The sequence below is a fragment of the Buceros rhinoceros genome, unplaced genomic scaffold (genome assembly GCF_000710305.1).
Source record: "Buceros rhinoceros silvestris isolate BGI_N320 unplaced genomic scaffold, ASM71030v1 scaffold2266, whole genome shotgun sequence".
NCBI lineage: Eukaryota > Metazoa > Chordata > Aves > Bucerotiformes > Bucerotidae > Buceros > Buceros rhinoceros.
Genome location: NW_010417998.1, coordinates 4,143 through 20,391, shown reverse-complemented (window position 1 = coordinate 20,391; position 16,249 = coordinate 4,143). Strand labels below are relative to the sequence as shown.

Here is a 16,249-nt window from a genome sequence, read left to right as displayed (position 1 = left end):
CAAGGCTGCTTTGCACACCTGGGGCAGGGAGCACTCACGGGTCTCAAAGGCTCATCCCACTGCATGAAGACCCAGCCCTGGTGGTGTGTATAACGTCATGTTGGGTGGAGGAGGCCTTCAAGGTGGACTGCTTACACCTCTGCTCTGGCTGAGCCTGTTACAGCTCCAGCAGCAGAACAACATGGGAATGGTAGAGTCCTCACCATGGGCTCAGTGTGCAGAGAAGAGGGTGACAGGTCCAGGGCTGACCACAGACAGCAAGGTAAGGTGAGCAACAAGAGCTCAGTGTTCCAGAGAGGGTCAGATGGTTCTCTCTGCAGTCCAAGGTCAGACAGCCACCCTCAGGAGAGGGCTGGATCTAAAGCCCATCTTCCTCAGGCCAAGGTGCTGTCCCTGACATGCACAACACCTCACTCCGGGCAGGTGAGGAACAGAGATTTGGGCTTTCTTCCGGCCTGCAAAGAGGAGTCTCAGCTCAGGCAAAGCCACTGAAAAGCACTAAGGTTTCAGGAAGCAGCTTTTCTCCTGTCACTTAGCTTCTCCCTGGCCTGCCAGTGTCACCTTCTGCTCCCACAGAGGCACAAATCTGAAGCACAAAGGTCAGTCACAGCCTCGCTGTTCTCAGGTAAATATTTCAAAGGCAGATTTTTCCTCTGAGCAGGATCCCAACGCCTGATGCTCGACTCCCCTCTAGTGGCTCCACAGCAGCCAGGACTGTGAGCCAGGCGCCTTCGCTGGGCTGCAGTGGCTCCTGTTCCTGCCCCAAACCAGATGCCCCGCAGTGCCCAGCCAGCAGCCCCACACCACACAGCCACACCAGCTCACTCAAAGCTACTGGTCATTCACACTTGGATAAGGTTTTCAAACGAGTTAAGGGAGTTAATGCCCAGGTGAAACAGCTCTGGACGTTTTCACCAGAACAGACAGACTCACAGAAACTATGAAGGGCCAACAAACTCCCTCTCACCTTCACCAGCGAATGAATCCTCTGCCCAGACTCTCTGACAAGGCTGTAGCGCCTCTCCAAACGGTCCTGGCAGTCTTCTAGGCTCAGCAGTGACTCCCTTTTACCATCCTTCCTCTCAAATATGGGTGACACCCATGATTGCACGATGGTCTGGATCTCCTCAACATTGCTTTTGGCTTTCTGTATCCTCTGCTCGAGGTCACGGACACCTTCCATCATCATGGAGATATGATCCCACATGCCTGGTAAAAGATAAGATGATTGACTCCTTGTTTCCAGAGCTGCAGTGCGCCCCCTACGACCAGCCTCTGACTATTTCCTACGATCTTATGTATTTCCACCCATCATTTACAAAATAGACTCACCACCTCAGCCAGGAGAGCCACTTCTAACTCCTTCCTATCCCACCAAGCCACGGCACAGAGAACCACAGCTCTGCTTTCTGCCAGGAGTCCCACCACCACGTCTGATAGTTCCCACTTCCCCTTACCCAAGTTTGATCTCCCACTGGCTGATACCGGAGAGACCAGCATGGGGGGACAAGTACAACATCCTGAGCATCCCCATCATCATCGCTGGAGCAGGGACCTGTATCCCTAACACGTGGGCTGTGCCAGCCCCAGGTACCAGTGAGGGCTGCATTTAGATCAGGGAACTCAGGGTTCATCTGCAGGAAAATCCCATCATCTTTATTGTGCAACAGAGGAGGAGTTTTTCAGCGTGAGGATTTCAGCTTTGCATGTTCCCTAGGGAGGACGCTTGTTCCTGTTCATACCACAAGCCTGATGACAGAAATATATATTCCTCCCGTGAGCAGTTTGCTTCCACCCAGAGGAAACAAATTGTCTTCCTCCACTCCTGCAGTTAAAACTGATCAAGCAAGAACCCTGCTTAAATCATCCCAAAGTCATGGCGCACAAACCCACCTCTAGCTGCAGCATTTCATCCTTCTGGAAGAGATAACAAGGTGGCCCTGGCTCTCGCTGGGACAAGGCTATCCCAGCACCAGACACTGGGCTAAGGGTTCCCACCCCCTGCACAACTGGGCGAGAAAGCAGTGCCTCAGAGACACCGGCACGCAGCCACCCAGCAGGTCAGAGGGGCCAACACAGGCAAATGCTTCAATTCCAGCCTTACCAGCTCTTGCAGACTTGTCTTGCCACCTCCTCGGTGGCACTGACAGGGCAGCCTCTCCCCAAAGCCCAGGCTCACCCTGAAGGGAGCAGGATCCTGTGCACAATCCCAGCAGATCAAGGGACCATGGAAAGGAGCAGGCAAGCTAGGTGCTGTCCTTCATCTCCCCAGCGCTGGCACTGCTGGAGAGTCCCCTGCCCTGCTGGGAACCGCAGCTGGGAACCAGGTGCCGAAGGCTGGGCACAGCACACAGGGGAATCTGATGAGACCCAAGTGTTTGCGCTTCTTCCCCTAACACAGAGCTAACTCACCCTCCATCTTCCAGCTCAGCGTTTCTTCTGCCTCTTTCAGCTTCAAGTCAATATCCCGCAGCTCTCCCTGTATTAGAGGGTATTCGACCTCCAGGACTGTCTTCAGGACCTTGTTATATCTGTTCACCATCACCTCCAAGTTGGCCACCATCTGCCGGTATGATTCCTTGCAGGAATAGATTTCTGCCGCCGCCGGGGGGATGGCTCCCATCTGGCTGCCGGACAGGTAGCTCGCCTCCCGCAGCACCGACACCAGCTGGGGAAACAAGGCAGAGAGATGAACATGGGACAACCCTCCCCTTTCTCCTGGCAGGCAACATCCAAGAAATCCTGAGCATCTCAGGGGGTCCTGCTGGTTTATTCACAAAGCAGCACACCCCGAAAAGGGCCTGGACATCTCCTAGTCCATACATCTCCCACTGGTCTTTGCTTCTGGTTTTCTTCCCAACTAAATACAGCTCTGCTAACTACACAGCCAACAAATGCTACGGAGCCTCTAACAGCCATGATGGTCCCTGGTCCTCTCAGCTAGCCTCACCAGTAGAGTCTGTCAGCAATACTGTGCCTGCAAGACGAGCTTAGCAATGATCTAAGTGAAAAACAAGATGGCTCCAGCTCTATTGGTTTGTTGGGCTGACCAGCATTAAAAATAAAATAGAATAATAAAAAACTCCCAAATCCAGTGACTCAAATACTCCTGCGGCCAGACTTCTGCTGGAGACTTCTCCAGCCCAACCGAAAGCACTCGGTGCCAGTGCATGTTTGAGTTGCGATGGACCAGACTGAGGGGGGTTATTAAATTATAAACCTGAGGATAAATGAGCCCCTGCAACAATGGAGCAGCCAAGTCCTCCAGGGTGGTATACCGCTTCTAAGACTAAAAATCTTTGCTCGGTGGCTAGTAAGAGGCAAAACACTCCTGGGACTGCACCTGTTGGAGGGGCGACAGAGATTCAGTACGTTGTATGGGCAGTGTCAGGAGTGAGGACCACTCCTGGCTTTGGCTGAGCTTGGGGCACAGCTCCCTAAAAATCACCTTTCCCTTAGGCTGGCAGATTATATCATCTCTTCTTGTGAAGACATGGGGAAGAAACCTCCTTCTAATCCCACCCCATTCATGCCCACTGGTCCCAGATCCATGCCTCCACTTTTGCCAGGAACACTGGAAAGCTGCCAGAAGGAACACAAGCAGGTGAAGCCACCAGCACAAAGACTGCATAGCCAGAAGCCTTTGTTAGTGCCCTGGGTGCAGGCAGGTGTTACCAAAACCTCTCCACCACTGTCTGATGCGAGCCAAACACCAACGCCCAGCAGAACTGGCCAAGGGCCCTGGGAAGCACATTCCTGTTGAAGGGAACAAGGGGAGGAGCAGGCAGTACAGGTCAGGAAGGTAAGTCATGACAGAGAGTATCTACAGAAGTCAAGTGACAATGAATGCAATAACAAGAAGAGGGAAGAAAGGGGTGAAGAAGGGTGCAGAGAGCATGCTGGAAAGGTGGATGGGCTGGGAGGAAAGTGAAAACCAGAGGACTGAAGGAGCAAGAGGGCAAGTGAGATAGAACCAAGCTCCCCTCCCTTTTTTGCACTGGAATGTCTGGGACACTCCCACCACAGGCCAAGGGTGTCTTCCCCTATTTCCCTCTCCTCCATGGAAGGTGAGCTCTGAAAGATTCTTCCATGCTGAAGGGCTGCAAATACATCCTCCCCCTAGGCTAAACGAGGGGCTCCCATCTCTTCTGGGGGGCGTGAAGGGGCTGTTAAGCAGCACTTGAGGATGTCAGGCAGTCCTCAGCATGGAGAGCTGAGAAGAAGCTCTCAAGCACTGAGCAGAAGCACTCAAAGGCTGGAGCTGAGAACCAGCATGCTCAGCACATCACGGGCTCCAAATCCAGTCACATGGGTGAAGGGTGGAAAACATTCGGCTCCCACCTTAGCAAGAAGTTTCCAAGGATTTGGACAAATCCTGAAGGTTAAGCTAGAATGAACTCTGAAACCAGAACATCTTCCTTTAGCAGCAACATGCCCCAGGGAAGAGGGGGAGGGTTTCATACCAGCATTTCCCAGGCCCCTGAGATTCAGCACCTCTCCAGCAAATGGCATTTTTCCAGCTGACAAACCCTGGCTCCCACCAGGCCCCAAGAAGCTTTAAATCCATCTATGCACACTGCTGGCTTGGACCCTGCTTCTGGTGTGGGTGAGGAAGATGGTCAACCCTGTGCTGGAGGTAGGCTTTACGGGAGATCTAGGGGCAGAGAAAAGTGTTTAAATCTACCCTAAACCAGACAGACACAGCATTGGAGTAACAACCCAAACCTTTCCTGGGTTATTAGTGCCCTGTCAGGAAGGTCAGATTTCAGCTAGACATAACACAAACCCAGCTCTGTAGATGATGTCCCAACACGCCCCACATCAGTGTCAAATCTGGTCCGGAGATGCTGACACCAGTTAGACATCTGGTTACTCAGGGACTGTCTGCCACCGGCTTCAACCAGAATTTGTGCTGCTTAAATGTTAACCCTGATACTCAACCAGGAGACAGAGCCCACAAAGAGGATGGTGAATTCATGTTGCCCATCACAGAAGGGTTCCAGGGACCTCAGCAGAGCAGATCTAGTACCAATCCCCTCAGACTTCCCATACAGGGGGGCGCAGCTCAGAGAACACGCCTGCAGGCAGGCGCCAAAGCAGCCTGGGAGCAGTTTTTACCTGGGGATCAAAGTTGACTGTGATCAGTTTGGTTTCTGGGTCTCGCCGGAGGAGTGGCTGCGAAAGGTTGTAGCATGATTTTTCAGAGACTGTCTGGGCCCAGTCTGCATAGAGCCGTTCCTGATACCTGCCAGAGAAAAAAACCACATCCACCATGCAGTTACCAGGGCAGCAGAGCAAGGTGTGTCACCAGTGAAAGCCAAGGCCACTTCCGAGGACTGAGGAACACGAAGGAATATTAAAAACCCATCCACACCATCTCCATGAACAACAGGGCTTCAAAGACAAACACAACAAAAACAGCGACAGCACCAAGGCAGGAGAGCAGAGATCTCTCACGTACCAGTTTTAGCAGAGGATTCAGATTTGGAGACAGACTTTCAAAAGCATTTAGCCTAAAGTAACAGAGAAGCAGCTACTGGGCATTTCCAAATGGCAGGGGGGTGCCTGAACCCACGGGAATGCCGGGATGGGACAGTTGCCCTCACTCCTCTCAGAATCACTGCAGCCTGAGGGAAATTCAGCTCTTTGAGAGCACAGTGACAGCCCTGGGGATGGAGACACAGAGGGCTGAACAGGGGTCCTGGTATCTCACATGTCATGGACAGTCCCAACCACCCATGCCACCAACTCTCTTCTGAATTATGTTGCCACCTGAGAACACTGGGAAATGTCACCCAGAAAACACCATCCCTGTTGAGGTCACCCGGGATCCTCCGCTGGTCTGCTCCCTCTCAAAGGCTGTGCCATAATTCCTCAGCCTCTGTTCAGGTAACAAGCAACTGGGCTCCCTCCCGCTGCCCTGCAGTGCCCAGCGGCCGATGTCCCAGCAACCTTCACCGCTGATGGGAAGCAGGCCCTGCAGAGACATCCCCTTCCCCACCTCCTTCTCAAGGGAAAGCCCAGAGCCACCGGGTCAGATTTAACATCAAACATTCAGATACTAAGTCAGGGGCAATGAATCCCATGTTAGAGCCTCTGTGAAGGGGCACGAGTGGATTGAGCCTTCTGGTCAGCCCGGGCTTTCTACCTCAGCGGCTCCTACATCTGAGAGAAGCTCGCTCCAATGTTTCTGCAGGGCTGCACAACTCCGTTCCTCCCATGCAAACTTCCCAGTTCAAGACATCACAGAAAGACTGGAGTATATGGCGACAGCATTCCTCCTCCTCTCTCATCAGAAAATTCCCTCTGGCTTAGAAAGAGACGTTCCCAGGCCGTGGGCTGGCAGACGTGCTGGAAGGTGGCTTAGAGGAGAAGAACATTTTTTCATCGAGTTACGGCCTTGCCTGAGCCACCACCTACCTGTCAAGGAGCTGCATCATCTCCTCATACTTCGTTATCACTCTTCTTCCTTCATCGGAGTCCAGGCAGCTGGCAGCACGAGAGACAAGCTCAGCATCACGTTCATAACAGGGTTGTATTTACCCCTTCCCAAGATCATCCACCAGTGCAGCAGAGTCTGACTGGGAACCTTGGATTTCACCCCCACCACCTCACCCAAAATCATTCCGTGGCACGAAGCCCCAGCACGCTCTTTCTCTAGTGTTTACACGGCAACCTGAGAGATGGGAACCACGTCCTGGGGGGAAGAAGGGTTCAGGGCTGCTGGAGGAATACTGGTCTCCTTAACACACCCACTGCTCCCAGTTCCACGCTCCGTATCTGCACAGAGCATGGGATCTCTGCTCACCTCTGAGCACTCCCAGGCTCAAAGAGGCTCTGAGGGAAGCAGCATGTGGCCTCTAGAAGGTGCCAAATTGGTGCCCCTCAAACCAGAGGGGCAGGGAAGAGCAAAGGCATCCTGGAGCGTGGAAGGCAGAGTCCTGGCCATGCTGCCTGGGCTGTACAACCACCCCCAGGCCCAGGGAGGCAGCAGGGCAGAGCATCTTTTCCCCACTGTTTCATCTACAACACCCACATTTTCCTTAAAATAGTTGTCGGTTCTGGAGGATGTTTTGACAAAACCTGAATTTACTTAAACAAACCGCAGCAGAGGCAGTGCCTGAGCAGCCACCGCTGGGCAAGAGCTGATCGAACCTTCTGGAAGCAAACAAATCCTCTAAGCAAACACCAGCAAAACCATCTTCTTTTTTCCTTTTTAATCCTTTTTCCCTTTCACGGTGCACATAGGAAACAGCATCACATCACCGCTGCTGCCAGGCACATTATTAACAGCTCTGAACAGAGGAAGGAAGATCAATGCAAAATGCAGATGTGGGTCCTTCTTTGTGGTTTACAACATTTGCCATTCAGCTTCAAATCAGATGTGGTATAACTAAACAACCCCAAGTCCCTCAGTCACTCCTCATAAGACTCTTTCTCTAAACCCTTCACTGCTGCGCTGACATCTGTACTGCTGCAGAAGAGCTGCGCACTCAGACACGTGATGGCAACACACAGTTGGAGGCAGCTACAAATCCTGCCCGATGATGGAGGTGGCTTATTTTGGTCAAGCACATAAGAAACGTGGATCCATTTACTCCGCCTCGTGTCCTGCACAAGTACAGCTCTTCCTGTGAGCTACAAGGTGCAGGCCTTGAAGCACCTTCAGTTGTCCTAAGTCCAGAACTATTTTGCTTACAGGAAATGCAGCCTCATGCAGTGCCGTGAGATGTGGCAGCTGCGAGCACAGGGCCATGCTTCTCCAAGACCACCCATAATAACCAGCATTTGGGTGATAAACTTTCCAGCACTCGCTTTTTTCCTTGATCTTGAGAGATGGCTGCTGAGTCAGCTGTCTTCTGTCAGTGCCCAGTGAAGCCCTCATTTGTTCACCAACCTGAAAACTCAGGTCCATCCATCCATCTGAGATGAGGCCAGCCCAGCACTTCTCTGCCATTGACAGCCTGGAGGATGCCAGAACCGTGGCTTGCAGCTGAGGGTCAGTCTGCTCCCAAGGAGGGCCTGGAGAATGCGCTCAGTGGGATTGCAGTGGGAAACGTTCCAATACCTCTTTCAATTGCAACCTAGGACCACATCTGAAAGTTGAACAGTCCATATACTATCCCACTGTGCCTCTTACCATCCCAAAACAAACCCAGTTAAGGAGTTTCTGAAGAGCTGCGCAGTGCCAGTGCAATCACGTCATGCCTCTTTCACTAAGGATCATTTCAGCTACAACCATACGATAATGCTAAAGAATCAGAAGGAAAATCAGATTGATTAGAGATGGTCAAAAAGCAACTTATCTGGAACAGACACGCACAGGTGTGGGATGTGCCTGAAGCGACCGAACGGTGCCTGGATCCGTGCTCGCAGCTCCTGAGCCCAGCCCAGCGCTCCAGCTACCGGAGGCATGTTCTTGTGCACAGGGGGGGATCCTGGGGAGAGCACATTGAAACAGCACGTGACTAAACCCCAAAGATACACCAGTAGAAACTCATCTGCTCAGAACTGCTCTGATTTCCCAGCTTCTTCCCTTAAATCGAACACACGGTACACTAGTGTCTATCTGTGACCAGGGTGAGTTTCCCACTGCCTCTGGACTGCAACTGAGGACCAGAGCTCAAAGGAGAACCCGGTGTTTGTTAGAGACAAAGCCAAGAGGCACCCGTTGTGGGGAGGCATTCCCTGCTCCCCAGAAACACTGATGTGAGGACTTCTGAGCAGGAGCTGGTTCTGACCAGCTTCTCTAACACCCACAGAACAACAACCTCTAAATTCACAGCAAATGACGGACTTGTCTTCCATCAACCCCTCCGTTCCCTTTGTTAACCCACACTGGTTCCAGCAGTGCTGCCTCTGGCTCCAGTACAGTCTTTGTAAGACAAGTAAATGACCCTCACTCTAACATGAAGGGATTCCAATCCCTCCTGCCCCAGCATTCCCGGGAAATAACAGACCTGGAAGAGGCTGATGAAACTCCTGGTTCCAAGGTCCTGCTCGGACACTAGGCATTGACAGCGTTACAAGGGGAACGCAGTAAATTCCCACCTACACATGGGTGGGTTTGCAAGTCCCACAGGGCATTTGAGGCAGCCCACAAGTGTGGAGAGACACCCTCTGTCACAGCCTTGCTGGGGGAAAAGCTCAGCACGTGTCTTCGCTCCCAGTCACTTACTACATTTACACATCTAAAAAATGGAGACCTTTTCCCCAAAGTTGATTATTTGCTTCACTACTGAGAACAATTCCATGTCCACCAGCAGCTGTAGAGGCTGAAATAATTTGTAATTTGGGAAGTTTGGGGTTTCTTAGAAAAAGCGAAGTGGTTTCCCCCCAGAATTAATCTAAATGCAATTTCCTGTAAAATCAATTTTACCACCCACCAAGCTCCAGCTCTGCCCGGATGTGCCTGGAGTAGATCAGCCTGGCATGGCCCAGGGCACTGTTGAACATGCCGATAAGGACAGAGTATTTATCAGCAGCATCTGCAGCGATTACTGGTCGCTCCAAAAGGCTCCCAAACATGTCCAGCAACTGCGGAGGTGCAGAGGCAGGGAAAGAAAGGGGGAAAAAAAATTGAAATCACTGCCCTGACTTCTGCAGAGAGACCCACTGGGATCTTCCTCACTAGCCCAGATGTCCTCATTGATGGGCACTGTGGGAACAGGAAATTTCTTTATCCTGCTTTTCCAGGTGGTCCCTTGCTTTATTACAAAGATGTTCAGATTTTCCCTGTGGGTGAACCATATTCCAACTGTCATTCTTCAAATGCTTCAAAAATGGCTGTTTTTTCCAAAACCTCAGAAGGAGAAACACTGTTGCTTTCGCCAGTCTTTTCTATAAACGCTTACATGAAAATTTTTCAGAAAACACCATTTACTCTTCCTGCAAGATTGATAAAGCAAAGAACCGCATTTCTAGAAAACCTCCCTTTCCAAAACTGAAATACAATGAACAACACCCACAAATTGTATTAACAACATCAACAAATGGGATTAATCATGACCGCCTGTTTTTTTCTGGTTCTTACCAGAAAATCCTAGAAAAAGCCTAATTTCCTCCAACTCGCAGACAGAGACATGAGTAGAACTCCTGGCACCCGAAAGCCTGATTTGAATAATTTCTTTGACTGCTCTTTCTAATCCTGAACAAACATTTGCTCTGCCTGTGCCTTGAAGGGAAGGGCAGAAACGCTCCCAAAGCTCTCGGCAAACCCGCCGCTGCCAGCTCACTGGCATAACACGTCGTGAGGGACCCTCAAGCTTGAGCATCACCAACCCAGACCAGCCCCAAAGCTCCACACGTCATTGTCCCACCGTCCATTCCCGTCAGCAAACACCAGCCCTGTGTGCCAGTAGCTCCAGCACTGCCCAGCCTCCCCTGCGCGATTTCACCGAGGCAAACCATAGGCACCTCGAATTCCCTCCTACAGAAGAGCAGGGACACGATGGACAAACCTTGAAGGCATGCTCCAAGTCCGAGGTGTCATCAAAAGCCTGGATGAAAACTGTGCCCAGCCGCCGGTCAATGTCTTCTACTTTCTGCCGGAAATCAAAGGCATCTCGCTCAAACTCCTGCAGGAAGGTAAAACATGAGCCATGAGGCTGCGAGACAGCACCGAGAGACACCTGCAACCTCCTGACCCAGAGATCTTCTCTTCTTGTTCGTCATGAATTAAACCACTCCTCTGGCCAACCTTCAAGCATTGCGGCATGGTAAAGCCCCAAGGAGCCTGAGGACGTTCCTGTGCTGTCCCCCAGATGAGATTGTGGCACTCTGGGCTGGACCTTTTCATCTCGAGGGCTTTCCACAGTCCAGTGAGCACTAACCTCAGCACAGAGGCAAGATGGACTATTTCTGCACCCTCTCCTCCCCAGTTTGGCCTGAAGATCACCGATTATCCAGAAAACCCACAGAAGCACCAGCTGAGTCCAAATCGAACCTGCATTCAAGCCAAAACAAGCCTGTGGGTTTGATCATGAGTTGGTTCTAAGTGGGGCAACAACAAAGGCAGTTTCGAAACACTGGCACAGGTTGCCTGGAGAGGTTGTGCAGTCTCCACCCCTGGACATATTCAACCTTGGAGATATTTAACCTGCCTGGTCACAGACTAGTTCTAGCTGAGCCTGCTTTGAGCAGGGGCGGTGGACCAGGTGATCTCCAGAGGTCCTTCCCAACCTGCGTCTCTACAATTTCCATCACCTTCTAGCACTGCTTTTCTTGCTCCAATTGTAAGAAAACCTTTGAAGTTCAAGCGTACAACCCGGGTTTGTTCTTCTACAGATAAAAGAGCCCAAATCAAAGACTGATCTTGACAAAAATGGAGGATTCATCCCTTCTGTCCTGGCTGGGACAAAGCCACTAAAAATGAGGCCACATATCTCTTTTCTGAAAGGACAAAGCTTAAGGCAACAGCTTGTGCTATTATCACCACTGAGTTCCAGCAGAACCAGATGTCATGATTCAGCTAAAAAAGAGGCTCCAGAAAGTATCAGAGGCTGCAAAACTCAAGTCCTGAAAGAACAAACATGCCTCAGAGTTACAAAAAAGGCCACGGGGTCACTGAAACCAAGTCAGTTCCTGCAGAGCCACCGACACAGCCAGCAAGATCCTCCCTGGCAGCACTGGGCACGTGCCACCCACTGCAGAGATGTGCTGGGGACTACAGGGAGCAAAGCACGAGCCACCATCACCACTCCAGACAGGTCCCAGTAGAGGAAAGGCACACCAGTCCTGTGGCCAGCCCAGCCCAGCTTCACAGCCCTTTCTGATGGGACCAGGCAGGAGCCTGCTGGAGGGAGGATTTTGACCCTGGGTTACCTTCCACTTGGATGTCTGCCCCAAGTGGCTGCCCCACAAGCAGGGTGTGACTGGAGCTCTTCACCATGGAGCTTCCCTACAGCCATTCCAGTTTTGACACTCCCTCCTCAAGATGTGTGGACAGGCCTAACTGTGTCCTGCTCACCAGACAGAGCAGCTGACCACAGGGCAAACAGGACAAGCAGCAGAAGTCAAAGATCCTCTGACACAACCACAGGACATAGACCCCTTCAGACATGCCATTCCCATCCTTCCTTCATAGCTCACCTAGGCCTGGTGACAAAGCCAAGAGCAGGAGTTTCTGAATAGGCCATAAGGAGGCCCAGGGCATGTTTGCTTTGCCTGGTTCAAAAGACACATGCTGCTGTGAGCATCTGTGATCTGCGCGGCCACTGAGCCATGACCTAGAGGGCTGGGAAAATTACACTACTGGTAATCAAATACGGAGTCCTTGAATTCTGAGAGCACCAGATGCCATGTGTTCGTCCAGACAACAGCAAACTCATCCCCAGAGGCACCCTGAGCTGGTCCTCATCAGGCACGTTAGACACTGAGAGCAGGAAAGCAGAGACGTGGATGTTGGTTCAGCTCACGAACACTAGCAAGCACCACGACCAGGGAAAGCTTGTGTAAAAAGCATTGAAATCCAGCTTTCCCAGTTGCACTGGTCTAATGTCCTGAACTAGCAAGATATGCTAGATACAGACCTGCAAGAACCTCCAAATCCCGCAGGAAAGGCCAGCAGCTCCCTATTCCCTGTGACCGACCAGCTCGTAACAGAAGGAGGAAGGAGCAGGGAAGAAGTCAGCAGGATGGCACATGGAGCCAGGGCTCCATCACGCAGGAAGCTGCTGCTTTGGAAACATGCACATGTCGTTGGTGTTCCCGCAAGCTGGTCCCACCTACCGTGTTGGCCAGGTCGAGGCAGTCATAGGTTCGCTCTGCAAACACCTTGTACGCCTCCTGGAACTCCTCATACATGTCCAGCACCTGCTGGCCCAGGGCCTTCCCCTTAATCCCGCTGAACTCAATCTTTTCCAGCTTCATCAGGTCCAAGGCAGTTGTCAGGAGATCCTTCAAAAAGTCAACGGAGGCACAAGCAGGTTAAAATGTTGACAAAAGAAAATCACAACTGTCACAACACAGAGCTGCGCTCACTGCTGTGCTGAAGGACTTCTCCAGCACCGCTGGTGCTCAAGCTGAGTGGCACAAATGAGAGGTGAGGAGCCAGATCCTACCTGTCCTGGGCATCAACTTCTGCTCTAACACATCCCTCCTTGGTGGGACCTGCTGCTACCCCTAGAAATTCTACATCAACTGTAAAATTGCTTCTAAGGGTATTTAGAGGACAGATCCAAAGCAGCACGAGGCTCTAATGTGTCATCCAGCAGAGCTAAGAATCCCAAGTTTAGAGGTCTTAACAAAGATGGGACCTCTGATGTTTACAGGTACCTGAACTATCCAAAGCTCCTCTCAGTCTGACCTCCAAGCGAGTGTAACTGACCCTGCCCCACTGGCCTTCTCAGCCAACATGGGGATATGGTTCCTTTGTTTCCCATCTTCTGCAGCCTGGCAGGGCCTGAGCCCACAGTGTCACCTCTCAGGAAAACTGACCCATCTCTGCCACTGGGCAGCTCTGCCACCACCCTACCCCACCCATCTCTTTCGGTAGGGCTAAGCAAGGGCTGGTTGAACATTCATTGTCTTAAAGGACCAGGAGAAACATGTTGATCTTGGGCACAGCAATGAACCGGTGGCCATCCTGGTCATGCTGAGCATGGGGACAACCCAAGAGCCCCAGCACTCCACTTGGACAGACCATCGAGATATGAAGGGATGACCTGGTGAGGAACAGGTCCCCACTCTTCCCCAAACCCATGTGGTAGAGCCAAGTGGTCTCAAGGGGAGCATGTGGCCTCTACAAGTCAGGCAGAACCCAGCTCCGAGGTGTCTCTGATGGCAACAGGAGGACTAGGAGATTGCATTGCTTTATTCACAGCCGTGCAAACCACAGCCCCCAGTAACCCTATTCCCTTGCTCCAGCAGGAGTCCAGTGGGACTCTTGGGAACAAGGACACACCTACCAAACTGACCAGAAGGACCCAATTGTGTATTTTACACAGGCACCGAGCAGGACATGGTGAAACAAGGTCCTGGCCCCGCTATAGCAGGAGACCCAAGAGCAAACAAAGCGGCCCCATCCCCTGCCATCAGGAGAAGCTACAGGAAAGGAAGACGCCAGCAAGTGAATTCATGGCTACAGAGCTCTCCTGAAGGTGTGCAACATTTTTCAAGACCAGAGCCTCACCTCCACCATCTCCAGCCTCTTCAGGAAGCTGTCCAGCCTCACAAACACCACCGTGGCGTGGAAGTCCCACTCCCTCACTTCTTGACCAGGTTCATAGTATGTGTGCAGCTTTTCCCTTCTCTCCTCAAACGCCTCTTTGAACCCATTCAGGATGTCGAGCACCATTTGCACCTTGCCCAGGCTCTCTTCCATCTCCCCTTTTAGAAGGTCTTCTGGAGACAGGTACACCAGGGCCTGGAAGAGCAGAATCACACCTGAGAGGTCACTTTGGCAGTCGCAGTGACATGTTTGAAGCTGCCTCTCAAGTTAAGAGTCACAATGCCAGGGGAGGATGGGGGAAAGGAGGAGAAAGGAGACTTTCATCAAAAAACTTCCCTTGGCAAATGCAGGCATCATAACACACCTGCTGAATGAGAAGGTTGCAGATTTCCTGGAGCAGCACCACGATCCGCATGGGCACATTGTAGTGCTTGGAGGTGACCCAGATCAAACACACCACGTGGAGCAGAGGGACCAGGAAAGGCTTCACCTCACTGAACTCAACCGTCTCTATGTCCTCCAAGTGTCGCTTGAGGGGCATCAAGTGCAGGTGAATATCCTGAGCTTCGCTCAAAGCTGTGTTAAGAGAGGAAGAAGTGGTAAGATCCACCAAGCTGTAGTGCACTGGCCTGGATGCTGGCCTCACTTCATCAGATGGAAAAGTGCCTGGGAAAACAATCTCCTGATGAGCACAAAGCACACTCACCTACCTCCATGCTGAAGGTCACTCACCCTTGAACATCACTCACCTACGGCAGTAACCAGAACTGGGAGTAAACCAACACAATGGTGAGGGACAGGGAGCTGGGACAGGCTTCGTGCAGAGCCTGAGCCCAGCAGCACCAAAAATGCAGAGCTACCATAGCTATGAACTAGCTCTGTGGACCCAGAAGAAAAGCGATGGAAGAGCAGTCCAAGGAAGAAGAAACCCCCACCTCTCAACACAAGACAGACAGCAGCTGTCCCAGCACACCACCAGGGAAAGGGGCCAAGGTTTAAGCAGGCGCATACTAATCTGCAGTGTATTGTGATGGAAATTAATAATTATAGTCCAGACCATCCAATCAGGGTCAGAGCTGCTGTAACCAGGTTAAAACCAAATATTTGTAGTAGATTGATTAGACCGCATCGGTCTGACAACGACCTCTTGGCTCCTGATCGAAGCAGTGTTCCTGTAGCTTACACAGACTGCACAGTGTAGAGCATGACATAGAACCTCAAGAGGTTTAATGTCTCCCCGTGAAGGGGTGAAGACCAGCATTATCTGTCCCCGTGTCCAGAGCTGGTGAAGCCTGAGTGGTTCTGTCTTGCCAGGGGGCAGCTAGGCTGAAGGTGGACACAGAGGGTCGGCCACACTGGTCTGCAGGGGACAGGGAAAGGGGCTGAGGTTTGAAGCAGGCACATACAAATCCACACTGGTTCTCGCCACAGAGTGGAATTCGCAGCATTTCCTCTGGCTGGTCTGAACTCCCCCAAGCAAAGCGCACTGGGTAAAAGGGTCTCGCTCAACAGACCAGCGATCAAGCCTGTCCCAGCCTGGAAACAAAAGCATCAGATCAAGCACAAGGAGCCCAGTTTCACTGCACGAAGCAGAGGAAGGGCCAGACATTGGGCTGCAGCCCCTACGGTCACAGCAAACTCCGAATGACCAGTGTCATTACAGCCACACTGTGCTGGAAACCAGTAAAGTGAAGCTGCCCCACATCTCACCTGTCTCAACATCCATCAGCATATCTTTGAAGGCTGGGACGTAGCTGCTCTCGACTCTCTCCAGCACCTCCACCATGTTCCTGACCTTCCTCGTGCTCAGCTGCTGGTAAATGCACTCCAGGTCATCACACCTACAGCAACCGAGACGCGTTAGAAGCCCAAGCTGGGGCAGCACCAGTGTCCCCCCACACCATCATTTCCCCTGGGCCTCAGCCTGCTGCTTCCTCCTGCTACATATGGACCAGTCCTAACCGTGAAAGGAAATGGGAGGAAACTCCTGCAGGAGGGATGGACAAACCCTGCAGGACAGACAGACAGTGCTGGGGTTCGGCACGACAGCAGATCTGCTGCCGGAAGAAGACATGGGGG

The 16,249-nt window shown here is 51.9% G+C and overlaps 1 protein-coding gene across 1 annotated transcript in view; it reads right to left on the bottom strand.

Moving 5' to 3' along the window:
• DNAH9 (dynein, axonemal, heavy chain 9) overlaps nt 1-16,249 on the bottom strand; it is a gene marked incomplete at its 5' end in the record, with an annotated part of 172,531 nt that overhangs the window by 154,244 nt on the left and 2,038 nt on the right. Inside the window, 11 exons of the mRNA XM_010138359.1 lie at nt 968-1,209; nt 2,413-2,668; nt 5,119-5,245; nt 6,421-6,489; nt 8,324-8,438; nt 9,387-9,537; nt 10,461-10,577; nt 12,730-12,897; nt 14,132-14,365; nt 14,535-14,746; nt 15,881-16,011. Of these exons, the coding sequence (XP_010136661.1) occupies nt 968-1,209; nt 2,413-2,668; nt 5,119-5,245; nt 6,421-6,489; nt 8,324-8,438; nt 9,387-9,537; nt 10,461-10,577; nt 12,730-12,897; nt 14,132-14,365; nt 14,535-14,746; nt 15,881-16,011 (1,822 nt within the window). The remainder of the gene's footprint in view (nt 1-967; nt 1,210-2,412; nt 2,669-5,118; nt 5,246-6,420; nt 6,490-8,323; nt 8,439-9,386; nt 9,538-10,460; nt 10,578-12,729; nt 12,898-14,131; nt 14,366-14,534; nt 14,747-15,880; nt 16,012-16,249) is intronic.